Below are 18,982 nucleotides of genomic sequence, written 5' to 3' on the forward strand. Positions count from 1 at the left end.
CTTTTATTTTCTCTGCATGTCAAAAGAAGCAGAGAGAGAGAGGGGAGAATCTGTCTTTCACCGTGGAAGAGTGCGTGATGAATATAATGGCAGGTGGAATGGCAAAAACGTCTCACTGCCCTGTGTCTTTTTCTCCATAGGCTTGGGCTTACAAACAGCTGAAAGAACATTATACCAGGTAAGATAGCAATAGCAATAGCACTTAGACCAGGGGTCAGCAACCTGCAGCTCTGGAGCTGCATGTGGCCCTTTCATCCCTCTGCTGCCGCTTCCTGTTGTTGGTCGGCTTTCAGTTAGGACAGGCAGAGGAAAAAGGACACCATGCTAGGACGAGACTTTATGGTGCGGGAACCGAATTTCCAGTCAGCAGAAGAAAAAGGACGCCGTGCTAGGAAGAGACTATGATGGGGGAACCGGACTTCCGGTCGGCTCCAGAATTGAATGGGGGCTTCTGGTTAGGACCTTTGTGGCTCTTTGAGTGTTTAAGGTTGCCGACCCCTGACTTAGACTTATATACCGCTTCACAGTGCTTTACAGCCCCCTCTAAGCGGTTTACAGTCAGCATATATGCTCCCAATAACCAGTCCTCATTTTACTGGCTTCGGAAGGGTGAAAGGCTGAGTCAACCTTGAGCCAGTCAGGATCGACAAGCATGTTTTGGAAGGAAACAATTTTCTTGGTAATAAATTTTGATGGCAATCAAAAAGGCTGTCAATGATTACTTAATTTCACTTGTGGTTGTGTTTCCATTGGCTTGGAAATAGGCAGTGCTGGGGTGCTCTGCTGAGATGCCAGCATAACCTGCATAGATTTCTGAAGTGTAGATTTGACATAAGAAAAGCAGGCCCCGATGTCTAAGAAAAAGAATGCATTGAAAAGTGTGTATGTTGCTTGTTTACTAAAAGTACACAAAGGGGTGTAGGCAGGAGTGAAATCCAGCAGGTTTTGACAGGTTCTGGAGAACCGGTAGCGGAAATTTTGAGTCGTTTGGAGAACCGGCAAATACCACCTCTGGCTTGCCTCAGAGTGGGGTGGGAATGGGGATTTTGCAATATCCTTCCCCCAGGAGTGGGGAGGGAATGGGGATTTTGCAATATCCTTCCCCCTGGAGTCGGGTGGGAATGGGGATTTTGCAATATCCTTCCCCCAGGAGTGGGAAGGGAATGGGGATTTTGCAGTATACTTCCCCTGCCATGCCCACCAAGTGACACCATGCCCACCAAGCCACGCCCACAGAACCGGTAGTAAAAAAAAAAATGAATTTCACCACTGGGTGTAGGGGTTTTTGGTGGAGAGGGTTAAAAGGAGCAGAGCATTCCAATATGTATGTAGATGCCCATCCAAAAGGCCAGGAGAAATCAATTGCCTAATTTTGATGAGTCAGGCTGAAAGGTGCCCTTTTTCATTTGGGAATTTTTTTGCCATACGTAAGGATATGATTTTTAATCAGACCTTCTTCCTCTGACCCTTATATTCTTTTCTTTTCCCCCCCCTGGTTATTTGTTCTTCTGACAGGTCAACTTGACAGCAACAATGGGTACTTTTGATGTGGCCGCAGAGGTAGAAGGCGTCAAAGTGGAAGGGGAAGGATGCATGCACCTCTCCTTGTCCGGATCCCAGTTGGACAATCTAAACCGGCAATTGCAGTTTGTCACCTACACCAACACCCTCTACCATCCTAATACAGCAGATATAGGTGGGTACGGGGGCAATCATTACCACTGCAAATATCAGTAGTCCAGCAATGAACCGTGGGGCAAACCACTGGAGGGGAACTATAATAGCAATAGCACTTATATACTGCTTCACAGTGCTTTACAGCCTTCTCTAAGAGGTTTACAGAGTCAGCCTATTGCCCCCCAACAATCGGGGTCCTCATTTTACCAATCTCGGAAGGATGGAAGGATGGGTCAACCTTGAGCCGCTCAGGATTGAACTGCTGGCAGCCAGCAGTCAACAAAATTAGCCTGCAGTACTGCGTTCTAACTGCTGCGCCACCACGGCTCATGAACATCGCTGTGATAAATGAGCAATTTCAGCAAATTGAAAAGGAAGTTGCTGAAGGTGGGGAGAGAAACAAACACTTTGAGGCATGCCAGTTCTTCTGATATTCCCCCCTCAGGTGTATTCATTATCAGTCCTTCACTTGAGAAGCCCCAATCTTAATTTACGTAGTACGGGACTATTGTGGTAAAGATAGAATCTTCTTCAAAGCAAACTTCACTAGACGGACAGATCTATGTTGTTTTCTGCGCGAAAGTGTGACTACTATCATATTATTTCTAGGCAATTATATGGTTTGCCATGACTTTCTTCCTAGATGTTGTTTTATAATAATAATAATATTAATAATATTTTAATTTTTATACCACCCTTCTCCCGAAGGACTCAGGGTGGTTAACAGCCAGATAAAATACAGTACAATACAATACAATAAAATCACTATTAAAAAACTTATTCGATATGGCCAATAAATTAAATTATAAAATACATAATATAATATAAAACCCCATTTAAAATCCAATTTAAAAAACCCATTTTATGCCAGTCCTGCTCGGAAGAATAAATATGTCTTCAGCTCGCGGCGAAAGGTCCGGAGGTCAGGAAGTTGTCGAGGTCCTGGGGGAAGCTCATTCCAGAGGGTAGGTACCCCCACAGAGAAGGCTCTCCCCCTGGGGGTCGCCAGCCGACATTGTTTTAACTTTACCGATGGCTTCCACCAGTTTGAGGTGAAAGAAAAATGCGAACTATCAGCCATCCAGCATTCAAATCTTACTCTGCTGATGAATAATCTTTGCTCTAGTGGTTAAGGCACCAATCTAGAAATCAGGAAACCATGAGTTCTAATCTCGCCTTGGACATTAAAATCAGCTTGGTGATTTGGGCTACTCACTCTCAGCCCAACCCGCTTCACAGGGTTGTTGTTGTGGGGAAAATAGGAGTAGTGTGTGTGTTTGCTACCAAGAGTTATTTATAAAAATAATAAAATACTAAAGGCAGAATAAAAATAATCTAGGTAAAGGTGTAGGTTTCCCCTGTCCAGTCATGTTAGACTGTAGGCCACAGTGCTCATCTTTGTTGCTTAGTTGTGGGAGCCAGTGTTGTCTGAAGACCATATACACTGAGGGGCATGGAATGCTGTTTCTTTCCCACCAAAGTGGTACCTATTTATCTACTTGCGTCTCCATGCTTTCGAACTGCTAGGTTAGCAGGAGCTGGGGCAAGAACAGGAGTTCACTCTATTGTGCAGAACGTGGGCTCGAACCCGGGCTGTCAGCTCTCCAGTTGACAAGCTCAGCATCTGTAACTTAGGTTGGGGTGCCAGCAGGCGGGAGAGCTTTGCCCCAACTTTGGCTGCCCCCACCCAGCCCTCCACCAAGAACAAGCCAGCGCAGCCCCCCACTCTTCCTGGTCACTTCCTGGCTGGCGCACCTCTTACCCTTCAGCGGCATCTCCATGCTGTGCTCTCCTCTGGCCCTTCTGGGGCAACTCGCCTCCCCGATGGTGGCTCCTCCTTTTCCTCCTGGCTGCTCCATCAACCTGGCTGGAAATGGCAGCACAAGAACAATCACCACCCCCTCACAGTGGCAGGAGTAGAGGGCAGGGCAGCCATGCGCCCGAGCAGGCGAGGCGCTCCAGACCACAGATGCACATCAATGCCATAGGCTGGAGGGCTGGGGCTGTGCCAGAAGCCCATTCGGGCGGGGAAGGAGGGAAACCCTGGCTCGCCTATCTTGGCTGGCAGCTCTGCTCCCCTTCCTCTTCTGGGTTCTGGCCTGCCAGCCACCTGGTCTTCACATGCACAGGATGGCCAGAAACCGAAAGGGGAAGATGATGTTCTGGTTTCTGGTATGTGCATGTGCACTGGGCAGCTGATCTTTGTGTGTGCATGCACACCAGAAACCGGAAGAGCAACAGGCGACAGCTTGATGTGCCCGGAGAGATGGCTTTGCATTCCACTTCTGGCACGCGTGCCATAGGTTCACTATCATGGCCTTAGATGATAGGCTCAAGATCCAGATGGATCTTGACAGATTTGAACACTGGGCCCTATCTAACAAAATGAAATTCAATGTAGATAAAACTAAAGCCTTACACTTAGGCAAGAAAAACCAGAAGTACACACATAGACTGGGTGAAACCAGGCTTAATAGCAGTAACTGTGAGAGGGATCTTGGAGTCTTAGTGGACAACCAGCTAAATATGAGCCAACAGTATGCAGTGGCAGGCCAAAAAAGCCAATGCAATCCTAAATTGCATTAACAGAGGGATACAATCAAGATCAAGTGAGGTACTAATACCACTCTATAAAGCCTTAGTAAGACCACACCTAGAATATTGCATCTAGTTTTTGTCACCATACTATAAAAAAAGATGTTGAGACTCTAGAAAAAGTGCAGAGAAAAGCAACCAAGATGATTACGGGACTGGAGACTGTTGTGGACTATTGAGCAGAGTACCCTTTGAGATTACGCATGAAAGCGACTGAGAAAGATTGTGGACAATAACAGTGAATATACAGACAAACTGCGGTTTGATAATATTTTACTTTTAGGGAAAAAGCAAAATCATAGTCCACAAACAATCCAGGTCATACATATATAAAGTTGGTCCAGGGATATTTCAAATATCAAGTCTTCTTACCAAACGTAGACTTGCACAACAAACCAGATCTTCTTTAAGAACAGTTCAATACACAACAGTCAGTAAATATTAAAGAATCAGTAAATAGCCATGATCAAGCAATGATCATGCATAGAGCTCAAACATAAAGTTGCCGCATACTAGCAAGTAACAATGGTGTAGTGTCCCCACAAATCATAATTCAGCTTTCCTTAAGTACTCTGGCTACAGAGCTCAACCAATCAGAATGTACGATGATGCAATTCAGTCTTAAAGCAATATAATACCTGTCTTACTGCAAACATACATAGCTGGTTTATATATTGCTTGACCAATTAGTTAGACAAATAACCATTTCCTAACACATACGATGAATGGTTGCAGGACCTGGGCATGGCTAGTCTAGTGAAGAGAAGAACCAGAGGAGACATGATAGCAGTGTTCCAATATTTGAGGGGCTGTCACAGAGAGGATGGGCTCAACATATTTTCCAAAGCACCTGAAGGCCAAACAAGGAATAATGATTGGAAACTGAACAAGGAGAGATTCAACCTAGAAATAAGGATAAATTTTATGACAGTGAGAGCAATCAACCAATTCAACAGCTTGCCTTCAGGAGTTGTGGGAGCTTCATCACTGGAAGCTTTCAAGAATAGACTGGACTGCCATCTGTCAGAAATGGTGTAGGGTCTCTTGCTTGGGCGGTGGGGGGGGGTTGGACCTACAAGGTCCCTTCCAACTCTGTTAATCTGTTAAACAATAAAGTGGTTTTCCACCTGATTTATGTGTAGGACTGGACTGAATTTGACAGGATTTTGTTTTTCTGAGCAAAGATGCAGATCTGGTTTTTTCCCGGTGGTTTCCCAGTGGGAAAAAAATTGCTATGTTAACTGAAGAGCTATGTTCCCTTTTCCTTGGTAAAGCTTTTTGTCCAGGAGAATTCCCACTCTGTTGGATTTTTGGCATACCAGAGAAATAGTCTGCGGTTCTGCAGAATTAAGCTATTCTTCCTGTCTCTTGGCAGGCGTTTTACTGAGAGGGGAAGGAGGATGTTAGACCTCGTGCTGCAAATTTCCTTCTGTTTTATGGCCTTTAGCTGTTTTGAAAGGAGGCACTCTGCCGCCTAACGCTGGCCCTGTCCTTCTCTGCCAAAGCCCTCACTGGAAGGACAGAAGGAATGTGCTGAGAATGATCCTTTCAAACCCAGGCATTGCCTCTCAGCAATCCTTCAGGTTTTTACCGCCAGATCTGTCTTCTAACTTGATCTTTCTAAGTCAAGTCTCACTATCTAGGAAAGAGAACAGAGGGACTTGTGGTAGTGTATATGACAGAGCAATTCGTTTGAAAACCCTCGCAGGGTGGGACCAAAAGGTTCTCTCCACAGAACTAACAATTGCTACAGTAAGAGCCGTGGTGGCACAGTGGTTAAAATGCAGTACTGCAGGCTAATTCTGATGCCTGCTGGCTGCCTGCAATTTGGCAGTTCTGAGGTTGACTCAACCTTCCATCCTTCCGAGGTAGGTAAAATGAGGACCCAGATTGTTGGGGGCAATAGGATGACTCTGTAAACCGCATAGAGAGGGGCTATAAAGCACTGTAAAGCAGTATATAAGTCTTTATTTATTTATTTATTTATTTTATTATTTAAATTTCTATACCGCCCTTCTCCCGAAGGACTCAGGGCGGTTCACAGCCAAATAAAATACACAATAATGTTACAATATAAACACAATTAAAATACAATTAAAAAACTTATTCAATTGGGCCGAAATTAAAAATTTAGAATAAATAATAAAAACCCAATTAAAACCCATAAATTAAAAAAACTAACCCAGTCCTGCGCAGATGAATAAATGCGTTTTAAGCTCGCGACGAAAGGTTCGGAGGTCCGGAAGTTGACGGAGTCCCGGGGGGAATTCGTTCCAGAGGGCGGGAGCCCCCACAGAGAAGGCCCTTCCCCTAGGCGTCGCCAGACGACACTGACGCGCCGACGGCACCCTGAGGAGTCCCTCTCTGTGAGAGCGCACGGGTCGGTGGGAGGTATTCGGTAGCAGTAGGCGGTCCCGTAAATAGCCCGGCCCTATGCCATGGAGCGCTTTGAAGACGTTCACCAAAACCTTGAAGCGCACCCGGAAGGCCACAGGTAGCCAGTGCAGTCTGCGCAGGATAGGTGTCACGGGAGCCACGAGGGCTCCTCTATCACCAGCGCAGCGTTCTGGACTAACTGAAGCCTCCGGATGCCCCTCAAGGGAGCCCCATGTAGAGAGCATTGCAGTAATCCAGGCGAGGCGTCACGAGGCGTGGTGACTGTGCACAAGGCATCCCGGTCTAGAAAGGGCACAGCTGGCGCACCAGGCGAACCTGGTGGAAAGCTCTCCTGGAGGCGGCCGTCAGGTGGTCTTCAAAAGACAGCCGTTCATCCAGGAGAACGCCCAAGTTGCGCACCCTCTCCATCGGGGCCAATGACTCGCTCCCAACAGTCAGCCGTGGACTCAGCTGACTGTACCGGGATGCCGGCATCCACAGCCACTCCGTCTTGGAGGGATTGAGCTTGAGCCTGTTTCTCCCCATCCAGACCCGTACGGCTTCCAAACACCGGGACAGCACTTCGATAGCTTCATTGGGGTGGCCCGGTGTGGAAAAGTACAGCTGGGTGTCATCAGCGTACAGCTGGTACCTCACACCGAAGCCACTGATGATCTCACCCAGCGGCTTCATATAGATGTTGAACAGAAGGGGCGAGAGAATCGACCCCTGCGGCACCCCACAAGTCTAAGTGCTATTGCTTTGATCTGAGACTGGCACCTGGGCTTTGTGACTAATAATCCCCCCTTTTTCTAATTCTGTTACGTTATGTTGTCCTCGACTTACAACAATTAGCTTACTGATCATTCGAAGTTACAACAGCACTGAAAAAAGTTCTTATGACCGTTTTTCACACTTACGGCCATTGCAGCATCTCCATGGTCACATGATTTACATTTGGATGCTTGCTAACTGGTTCGCTTTTATGACGGTTGCAGTGTCCCGGGGTCATGCGATCACCTTCTGCAACCTTCTGACAAGCCAAGTCAATGGGAAACCAGATTCACTTAACACCCGCGTTACTAATTGAACAGCTGCAGTGATTCACTTAACAAAGGTGGCAAGAAAAGTCCTAAAATGAGGCAAGGCTCACTTAATAAATATCTCACTTAACAACATAGGTTTGGGGCTCAATTGTAGTTATTAGTTGAGGACTACCTGTAAAGCCATCTAAGCTAGTAGATGTCATTACATCTTGAGGCAGCAAAGCTGTAAGTGTTTAGGAGAACAACCTTATGTTGATCTGAAGTTTCCCATCTTTTAACTTTGCTAAGTTGTAACCTCGCAAGAGTTTAAAATATGCCCTACATAGTGCGTAACGTTATGCAAGGTTAACGCATTATATACAATGCCCATGTTTGTAAAAAATAATATTTATTAAATTTCCAAACATTAAAATATACAGTACAAAAAAAAACATAGCACACAAAGAAAACAAACAAACAAAAGCAAACACATCAAAATTTCAATACTAGTAATAGCTTTTCTACATTGGTATCTCTATCCTAATTAACCTCTTTACACAAATTCTACTTCTTTATATCTCTATCTTAACTTACGTCCTTATTTAAATATTCTTAATATTCTTAATATTTAAAAAAATTTTAAATCTAAATTTTAATAATCAGCCTTTAAAATTTGCTCTTTTTAAATGTTGTTTTAAATTGTATATATTTTGTTCTTATTCCGGCTGTACACCGCCCTGAGTCCTTCGGGAGAAGGGCGGTATAAAAATCTAATAAATAAAAATAAATAAATAAATAAAAATAAATTATATTAACTTCTATTCACAATTCAATCTCATAAACAAAATATCCCTTAAGTTTTAAACTGACTCTCAAGCCAGGAATACCATCTGTTCCAAATTAAATAGTACTCGGCGTCTTCCCTCTCCTTCATTTCCGTAGATAGTCTGTCCATTTTTGCACATTCATGTATTTTTTTAATTATAATTTGGCCTGGAGGGATAGCTGGTTGTTTCCAATTTTGTGCTTTCACAATTCTACTCGCCGTTAGTATGTGTAGTATGATATATTGTATATTTTTTTCCAGTTTTCCTTCCGGAATACCCAAGAGAAACAGTTCCAGCTTTCTTTCTATCTTCTGCCCTGTTATTTCTTCCAGCCATTTTTTTTTTATCTTACACCAGAATTTCCTAATCTTAGGGCAGGTCCACCACATGTGGTAGAATGTCCCTTGTTTGTGACCACACCTCCAACAATCCAGGGACCTGTTCAAGAACATCCTGGCCAATCTCGCTGGTGGCAGATGCCATTGGTAAAAAAAATTGTAAAGATTCTTCTTATAAGCAGCTGACATCGTTAGTTCGTAGTTTCTCTCACATAAACTCCCATTGATCCAAATGAATGCTGTGTCCAAAATTTCTTGCCCAGCTAATCGTTGTTTGTTTCACGGTTTTTTCTTCCATTTTAACAGGAAGTTATATATCTTTGTGATAATTTTCCCCCCTGATTCTAATACTATTTTGTCAAGTTCCAATTGTTCTCTATATATACCATATTGTTCCCTGACTTTTTTATATTTTGTTCCGATTTGCAAATATGGCCACCAGTCAATTGCTGAGCCGGAATTTTTAACTATACAGGTAGTCCTCAATGTATGACCACAAGTGAGCCCAAATTTTCTGTTGCTAAATGAGAAATGTGTTAAGTGAGTTTTTTCCCCCATTTCACAACTTTTCTTGCCACCTTTGTTTAAGTGAATCACTGCAGTTCTTAAATTAGTAACACAGTTGTTAAGTGAATCTGGTTTGTTTGCTTGTCAGAAGGTCAGATAACATGACCCTGTGACACTGCAACCATCATAAATGTAAACCAGGGGTGAAATGCTCCCGGTTTGCACTGGCTCTCCTGATTAGGTAGTGATGGTGGCTGCTGGTTCGGAGGACCGGTAGCAAAAATCCCTGGCCCCGCCCCCCCGCCTCTGCTGAGCCGCACCATCAGCAGAGTTTTTTTTTTACTTTTAAAAGTTTTTCTTCAGCTGAAACATGCCTTTAAAAGTAAAAAAAAAAAATCTCTGATGATCGCAGGGCTGAGCAGAGATCATCAGAACACTAATTTTAAAAAAACCTCTTCAGCCGAAGGGGAAAAAAAGGAAAAAGCGGGGGGCTTTAAAAGACTCCTCTGGCCATCCCAGCTGAGTTCCTCATCACCAGAACCTTAAAAAACATGTTTTCTACATGTTAAAACAATTATTTTAAGAGGTTCTGGGGGGCTATGAGGGAACTTCAGCTGAGATCGTCAGACTTTAAAACTTTTTTTCCTCTGGCAATCCCAGAGGAGTTTCCTGATCCTAGCAGGCTTTTAAAATCACTTTTTAACAGCCCCCACTTACAAGAGCCCCCACCCATGCCCACCCAATGCCCCCTCCTCACTTACCTATAATTACTGCCTACTGCTCCTTTTGGACTGGCAACGCAATGCTTACTTCAGCTACTGATTACAGCCTGCTTTGACTTCCTGCTTTGCTGAATGAGGAACTCTGGGATTTGAAGTCCATAAACCTAAAGCTACTAAAGTTGGAGACCCCCGATCTAAAAAAATAAATAAAAATAATAAAATAAAATATTTGTGCAGCTTTCTGAAATTTGGTGTGTTTCTGTAGTGTTTCACTCTAACTACACAAACACACAAAATCTCACAAAGCTGTATGTGGCATTTTGTGTGTGTGTGAATCAGTTGTGTTGTGTGTGTGTAAAGTGTGAAAGTGTGAGGTTCCTGCTTGTTGCAGGGGCCATTCTGGGTGAAGTGCAGCTGCTTTTACATTGTGTGTGAGTCAGTTGTGTTGTGTTGTGTTGTGTGTGTGTAAAGTGTGAAAGTTGGTTTTTGGTACCTCTTATAGTTTTGTATACTTTATTTATTATTTTTTATTATTTATTGTTATTAGCCACACCCACCCAGTCATCTGACCACCAGGCCACGCCCACCAATTAAGCCATGCCCACAGAACCGGTAGGGAAAATTTTTAGATTTCACCCCTGATGTGAACCAGTAACCAAGCATCTGAATTTTGATCACGTGACCATGGGGATGCTGCAACGGTCGTAAGTGTGAAAAATGGTCATATATCACTTTTTTTCAGTGCCGTTGTAACTTCAGTCACTAAGCAATTTGTTGTAAATTGAGGACTACCTGTAGTTTATTGCCTTAGTGGCTGAGTCACATGAAAACCTAAGCTATAGTGTATAGTTTGCTAAATTCAAATTAAGCCAACCACAAGTGCCTTAAAGACATGCAAACAAGTAAGAATTATTAACTCCCAAGTTTAGGAGCATTTTTATTATTGCTAGCTGTTGTGACCCAGGCCCAAGTAGGTAGTAGTAGATGCAATCAGTTCAAAAACAAACAGACTTTATTAGAACAGCTGAGAATTAACTCATTCTCAGCATCATCCAAACTAAATCAAAGCAAATTCTTCAAAACAATTCTTCACCAACCTTGGTCTAATTAGGCAAACTGCCAAAGGCTTTTCTTGGCAAACATTCAAAAGCAGAAGACCCCGAGAAGAAATAAATTCAGCTAGACAAGGAGCAAGGCTATCAACATTGTTTTCCGACAAAGAGCCCAAACACCGTTGCTGGTCTTTTAAGCCTTATGGGAGGGGCCAATCATCTCTTGGCCCTATTCCCGAGTTGTCCTCTTTGCTTTAGCTGCTCTTGCCTTCTGGCAGCTCTTCTCATGCATGCACTAGGAACAGGTTCCTCCTGTTCTTCTGCCTCACTACTGTCAGCCTCTGGAGGCTCCAGAGTCTGCACATCACTCCCAGATGGCCCTGGACCCATCTCTGCCTCCAACACAGAGCCCTCATCTGGGCCTTTCCCAGCCTCCAGGACTGGCCCATGTTCCTCCACAGCCTCATCGCTGTCCGACTCCGTTGCTGCTGGCGGACCACAACACTAGCTTCCTGTTCATGTAACTCAGCCTGTTGTCCTCGAGATATGCTAACCTGTCATTTCAGCATAAGCGATGATGCGCAGGGAAGTCCAACATATCTAAAGGGCACCAGGGTAGGAAAGTCACATCCAAGACTAGTGTTTGGTCTCTTCCTCTGTTTTCCAGTGCAGTTTTCTACTGATGAGCATCGTGCATCTTTCAGCATTCGCATCCGACATAGACCTACTCCCAAGCTCTACTATCCAGGATCATCCAGGGGAGGAGCTAGTGAAGGTGAGCGCACCCAATGGATAGCAGTAGCTGTCCAAGATTTCACGTGGAAAGTATTCCCTGCTGGATCTCTCCTGAGAATTTGGAAAATGAGTATGTGCAGGTGTGGAATCAGGTATGCTCATCCCTTTCCAAGTCCGCTTTCTCCAGGGTTATGCTGTGGCCAAAAGAGAAATCAGAAAAATGAGGCTCCTTTGTGCTCTCAGAGATTGGTTGTTTTCTTGCAGATGTCTTATTACCCAAATTAAGTAATATCACAGTTAGCACTAATTATGTTACCTAGTTTGGTAATGAAACGTCTGCAAAAAAAAACCCCCAAACAAACACAAACCCCCACAACCAAGCTCAGAGAGCACCAAGGACCCCTCATTTCAACTCTGAGCTACAAATATTTTCCTTTATTGAAAGTGCCCAGAGAGGCTTGCCTCTACCCATTGCCATTCCAGGCATCCATTTGTAGGCACTTATTAGCAAACTGAGTATAGTAAGGGATATTGTGTTTAGGGGGAGAGTTTTCCAAAGTGTTTCTTGCTCTCTAGCACCCAGTCTAAAGACTGCACCAGAGGAAGAGTGTGGTGCCTTGGTCTGCTGTTGGCGGAACAATCTTTCTGGGAGCTAAGTTGTTTCTGGAGTGTCCTTGCTATTGTTGTTATTCATCACTAATTATTAATTGGTTCAGCTTTCGTGGTTTATGTATCTATGTATTTATTTATTATCAGATTTTGGTACTACCCCAGCCAGAACATTCTAAGCAGCTTATGATCTGCCTGTTGTAAGAAAGATGGAATTATGAAATGCATAAGGAACAGCAAAATTAACTGGGAAGAGGCAGTCCACCTTTCTTTTAGTCTGAGAAATAAACACGGTGAAGAGTGAAATTTTTGTTCACTTCTTAGACATCCTGCCAAATCCTCCTTCAGCCGAACCCTCTTGCTAACTTTCCCGTTTTGTCTCTCCCCAGGAATCTACAACATCAGCACCCTGGTCACCATAGCTACCAAAACCTTCTTACGCTATGACAAACTGCGAATATTGATTGACAGCATCCGCAAGTTCTACCCCACTGTGACCATCATCATTGCAGACGATAGCCGGGATATCGAACACATACAGGGACCCCACATTGAGCAGTACTTCATGCCCTTTGGCAAGGTGGGAGATGTTTTAGGGCAGGGGTGTCAAACTCAAAGCCCGGGGCCCGGATTTGGCCAGTAGGATGCTTAGATCTGGCCCTGGAAACAGCGAAGGACCGGCCACGGTGCCTCTGCTAGTGAAAACAGAGCTCAGGTGGGCCGGCCCCGGCCCTCCCAAGCTCCATTTTTGTTGACAGAAGGTTGCAGGAGGCCTCACAGCCAAAAATGGAGCTCAGGAACCTGTTTTCACTAGTAGAATGCTTGGGCCACCAGAGGCGTCCCTGACATGAGTGATGTCGAGCTGGCCACACCCAGCGTGGCCCCCCCCCCGAGGTCAAACACAACCCTGATGCAGCCCTCAATGAAATCGAGTTTGAAACCCCTGTTCTAGGAGAGTCCTCAGGCCTAGCCTAGGCCAGGTTCTTAAGAGCAGTGTAAGTTTGGGAAGAATTTAGTCCCAGAGGTTTGGTGAGTAAGGAAAAGGCTTAAGGAACCTCTGCTAAAAGGAGCTCACTCCATTGCCCTCCTGTGCTGGAAAACATTTCTGTGATGTGGAATTTGTTACCATGGATTGAACAGGATTTTTTTTTCTCAGCTTACTGATGATCAAAGTTAGGATGAGTAAAGAGCTGAATTTCCCACCCACATTTTTCAATGTAGATTCATGCATATTTCTAGTCATCCAAGAGCAGTTCGCTGATTTCTTTCTTTTTTTTTTTTTAATTTTTTTTTATTACTTTTTTTACAACAAACAAACAAACAAAAATACATTATTACACCCTTGTGCTATACATAAAAGGAAGATTTGGGTCTTCGGATATATCCTCATGATTGCCAAAATCCACGTTCTCGAGGTACAGGTACTGAAGCGTCCAATGTTCCAAGCGCAAAGTCCACAAATGGTTTCCAAGTCTTCCAGAAAATATCTTCTTTATATACACCACTTCTAATTTTAATATCACATGTCATTTTATCATTTAAAGCTAATTTCCACATTTCAGAATTCCACTCTTCTATTCTAAAAATCACATCTAGTTTCCAATATCTAGCTATTATAATTCTACCTATTATAATCATAATTCTAATCAATTCTTTTTCATATTTTGTTAATTCTATTTCCTTAATTACCAACAATAATATAGTTTCCACTCTCAATGTTATTACTTTCCCCATCATTTCAAATATCATTTTCTCCAATTGTTGCCAAAACTTTTTAACCTTATCACAATTATACCACATATGTTCATAAGTCCCCAATTCCATCTCACATCTCCAACATTTTTTACTAATTTTTTTATCCATTTGTGACAATCTTACTGGAGTCAAATACCATTTCCAAACAACTTTATAATTGTGCTCTTTAATCCTTATAGATAAAGTTCTCATAATTCTACTCTTCCAATTCACATTCCAATCTGACTCTGGTATTTCAATATTAAGATCTTTTTCCCAATTTGTCCTCATCACTCTTTGTAATTTTTCATCAGAATTTATAATCTTATAAACCCTACTAACGAGTCCCTTTAGCCCAATTTCATCTTTCATAATCCGAGATACTAAATATTCAAATTCCCCAAATTATTTAATTATTACTGTGCGTATGGTATCCGGATAGTGGTAAAAATATTTAAAGGTGAAGATAACTATTGGAGAGACTTAGAGTTAAGGGATATAGAGAAATTTGGATCAAGGTGGTTTTTAGATAAAGCAAATTTAAAATGTGTAAGTAGAAGTTATTGGTTAAAGGGATTAAGTAAAATGTGGAACAAATTTGTTAAAATTTTAATTCCGGATATAATCTTTTTGGGGGAGACAACTGGAATTTGGCCGATTAAAAATAATATAAAACGTAATGAAGTGATTAAAGAGGAAAATATAGAAATTATTAGAGATTGGATAAAAGTTATGGGAAATGAAAGGAGGAATAAAGAAATTATTGAAAAATTAGGGTTAAGTTGGTTTGAAAAAATACAGATAGAAAAATGGACAAAAAAACTAAAGGAAAATTATTCGATAAATAGATGTGAAGCAGTTCGCTGATTTCTCAGGAGGTTCCTGAAAGCGAAGCATGGAAAATTTGACAATCAGGTAGCTGAAGAGATCCAGACCCCTGAGTCTAGGATAAAAGTTGCCTTGTATTTGTAGGACAAAAATCAAGGCCGAATTGGTTAAGACCATATTATGGAGTCCTTGGGGCTCTCTGACCTTGGTTGTTTTCTTATTTTCTTGCATTATCCAATATCTTCATTGCTAAAAAGGGGTGGGATTCATATTGAACCCGGGTATGGGCGAAAAGAAGGTGATAGGTAAGAATCTCATGTGGATTGCAGGAGTAAATCTGGAGCTCTGTAGAAGTTTACTTAGTTATTCAGTTGGTGAAATCTACTTACCTTCCTTACTGGTTCGGAAGTGTACGCACTCTGTGCACTTGCTTTGCTCGCGTACACGCATCACATGCCGGCGCAGATGTGCGTATGTGCAAAACCTTCTGCTCATGCTCAGAAGGAAAAAAAAACATTACTTCCTGGTTGAAACCAGGAAATAATGACACCCAGGCGGGTGGGCAGAGCTTCGCTACCAGATCACCAAACCACCGGCCACGATCGCTACCGGATCACGCAATCTGGTCCAATCCGGGAGCATTTCACCCCTGATTAGAGTGCTTTGAAAAGGTTGACAGACAGAACTTGGGATTATAAAATCATTATTAAGGCACAGGTGCCAAAGTTCGAGGTACGAAATGATAAGGTAACAATTTTGTGGCCAAGCAAGAGGAACTAGTGACAATCCAGTTATTTGGCAAAAGGATTGTCAGTAATGATGCTCATAAATAGCCTTTTCTGTCCATTTCTGCACAATCTAAATTTTTTTAAAATTACATCTTCCATATTGACGTTAAAGATAAAAGAAAGGGAAGATACAGAGTATTTTCAAACATGGGATCTGTTTTACAAATGGTTGCATGACAGAGGTAGACATTAGGAGTTAGAAAAGTATTACTATATAAGCAAATTGACCCAGACAATACGCTGTTCATGTATAAATAACCTCATAAATAGCCTTTTCAATCTTCTTTTTCCTCTCTACCCTAACTTTCTAGGGCTGGTTTGCTGGTAGGAATCTTGCCATCTCCCAGGTGACCACCAAATATGTTCTTTGGGTGGATGATGACTTCATTTTCACACCCCGCACCAAAGTGGAAAAGCTTGTAGATGTCCTTGAGAAAACATCCCTGGATTTGGTGAGTTCCATGCCCCGTGATTGCTTTTCCTGGCTCTGGGTCATTTATTTCACCATGCTGGCTGGGAGTGAAAAGATCTCATAGTTGGTTTAGGAATATGGAGGCAGACTTAGTCCATGGCTGTGATTTGAACATCTTTGTATCCCATAATATGCAGTGAATCAATTTTGACTTGATAAAGAGACTGAAAAGAGAGGCTCGTTCCATCCTTAAATTTGCAAAAGTCTATCACACAATGGTTATTTGTGGATGTAGCGTTGTTTACATCTCCAGTTCTTGATTGTGGCTTAATTCGTTCAAAGATATTTATTGATCTAAATACATCAATATTTCACTAAACCTGTTATAGCCACCTACTCCAGCAGACTCTAGGCAGCTTAGAAAATCTAAGTTAAAATAATTAAATAACAAGGTGAGAAGACCTCACCCCTACCTATCCTGTTCATCTCTTGGTTCTGGTTTCAGAGTAGTTTTGAAATCATAACCTATGTAGTTTTTAACTTATTTTTGACTTATTTTATAACTTCTAAGCCACCCAGAGTCACCTTGTAGGGGAGATGGGCGGCATAAACATTTAATAAATAAAAGCGAAACAAAAATGGGCATTAAAACAAAATTAAAAAGATAAGAGTAATGAAATAACCTTCCCCCAATAAATCTTTTTCCACCCCCCCGGCACACTGAGCTCCCTTCACATGCATATACAGGTGCCTACCATCCAACCCAATGGTGGAATTCAATTTTTTTTACTACTGGTTCTCTGGGTGTGGCTTGGTGGGCGGGGCAGGGGAAGGATACTGCAAAATCCCCATTTCCTCCTGATCAGCTGGGACTCGGGAGGCAGAGAATAGATGGGGGTGGGGCCAGTCAGAGGTGGTATTTACCGGTTCTCTGAACTACTTAAAATTTCCACTACTGGTTCTCCAGAACTGGTCAGAACCTGCTGAAACCCACCTCTGATCCAACCTCAACGTTATGGTTTGTTTTCCGCAGGTGGGTGGAGCCGTACGGGAGATTACAGGCTACACCACCACGTACCGCCAACAGATCAGCGTGCAGTCTGGTACTGAGGGGGGAGATTGCCTGCATATCCGCCAGGGCTATCACCACACCATTGAAGGTTTCCCTGATTGTGTGGTCACTGATGGAGTAATCAATTTCTTCTTGGCACGTACGGAGAAGGTGCTGCAAGTTGGCTTTGACCCACGCCTCAACCGCGTTGCCCACCTTGGTGAGTGATGCTGGCAGCATGAGAGGCCCTCAGGTTGGACCTGTGTCTAGAATAGAACATAGAATAGCTTTTGTTTCCTATATGGAAGACAATAAGATAGTCCTCGACTTGCAACAGTTTGTTTAGTGACCATTCAAAGTTACAATGGCACTGAAAAAAGTAACTTATGACCGTTTTTCACAGTTACGACCTTTCCAGCATCCCCAGGCTCATGTGATCAAAATTCAGATGCTTAGCAACTGATTCATCCTTATGACCATTGCTGTATCCCAAGGTCGTGTGATTCACTTTTGCGACCTTCTGACAAGCAAAGTCAATGGGGAAGCCAGATTCACTGCACTACCAGGTTACTAACTTATCAACTGCAGTGAGTCACTTAACAGCTGAGGGAAGCAAGGTTGTAAAATGGGGCAAAACGCACTTAACCAGTGTCTCACTTAACAACGGAAATGTTGGGCTCAGTTGTGGTTGTAAGTCAAGGACTACCCGTAAGAGAATCCAAATCACACAATCAATCAAAAGGGTGAACTTGGGTTTCCTTGGATATTGTGATCCAGTGTTTCTCATCCTCCCGCAAATTGAAGATGTGTGGACTTCAACTCAGTATTGCCTGGAGAATTCTGGGAGTTCCACACAACTTAAAGTAGTCGAGATTGAGGAACGTTGTAATCTTAACAGATGCTTGAGTCAGATTTGTGAGTGCCAGCGGGATCTGTTCTTATTTATTTCATTCAAAGTGTTATTTGGCCTGTAACAACTTCCACTCAACTCAACAGGAAGGTTCAAAAAAAGGCATGCACAGAAGGATTGTCTGCTGAAGAGTCATAGGCGTATGCTAATTTTTGTCTTTCGTTCTGGGTTTTTCTAACTTGCAGAGTTCTTCATTGATGGCCTGGGTATTCTGCATGTTGGTTCCTGCTCCAGTGTGGTGGTAGACCATGCCTCTAAGATCAAGCTACCGTGGCTAAAATCGGTAAACGAGAAGCAATATGCCAAGTTCCGCTATCCCAACTCGTCGGATGACACATTGAACACCAAACAAAGCCTTTTCTACTTCAAGAACTATTTCAAATGTATGACGGGCAATTAGTCTTCAGTCAGAGGGTGCTGAGCCCCATCCTTGACAACTTGCTAAGTCCTCAGGTGACTGGAGTCTCGGACAGCCTGCTCTGGCAGCTAGCCACAGCTCTTGGGCAAACAAGCTCGCCCTGTCCACTAGCCAAACGCCCCGACCTCAGGGAGGTTTCTACGTTCTCAGGCCCGAAGAGCAACTTGACAAATGAACTTCACACTGCTTAAAAGCGACAACAACTGTGTTGTAACAGAATTAATTAGACGAGCCATCTTCCAGACCTTGTTGACGAAAGGGCGATTTTGTCTGCTTGTCATTTTGTCATATTTTGCATCTGAACTGAACCCTATTCCACGGGGAGTGATTCTGCAAGAGGCTGCTCCATGAAGCCTGGGTCTTGATCCATCTCCTGGC

General features: G+C 43.1%; 1 protein-coding gene across 6 annotated transcripts in view; it reads left to right on the forward strand.

The window, feature by feature from the left end:
- B4GALNT1 (beta-1,4-N-acetyl-galactosaminyltransferase 1) overlaps positions 1-18,848 on the forward strand; it is a 68,463-nt gene extending 49,615 nt beyond the window's left edge. For all 6 annotated transcript variants that reach the window (XM_058168174.1, XM_058168172.1, XM_058168175.1 and 3 more), the window contains 7 exons: positions 141-178; positions 1,516-1,696; positions 11,787-11,894; positions 12,853-13,043; positions 16,125-16,265; positions 17,259-17,496; positions 18,372-18,848. In XM_058168174.1, coding sequence (XP_058024157.1) covers positions 141-178; positions 1,516-1,696; positions 11,787-11,894; positions 12,853-13,043; positions 16,125-16,265; positions 17,259-17,496; positions 18,372-18,586 — 1,112 coding nt within the window. In that variant the 3' untranslated portion in view covers positions 18,587-18,848. The remainder of the gene's footprint in view (positions 1-140; positions 179-1,515; positions 1,697-11,786; positions 11,895-12,852; positions 13,044-16,124; positions 16,266-17,258; positions 17,497-18,371) is intronic.
- Positions 18,849-18,982: the final 134 nt, after the last annotated feature.

Source organism: Ahaetulla prasina, chromosome 2 (assembly GCF_028640845.1).
Source record: "Ahaetulla prasina isolate Xishuangbanna chromosome 2, ASM2864084v1, whole genome shotgun sequence".
NCBI classification, from domain to species: domain Eukaryota; kingdom Metazoa; phylum Chordata; class Lepidosauria; order Squamata; family Colubridae; genus Ahaetulla; species Ahaetulla prasina.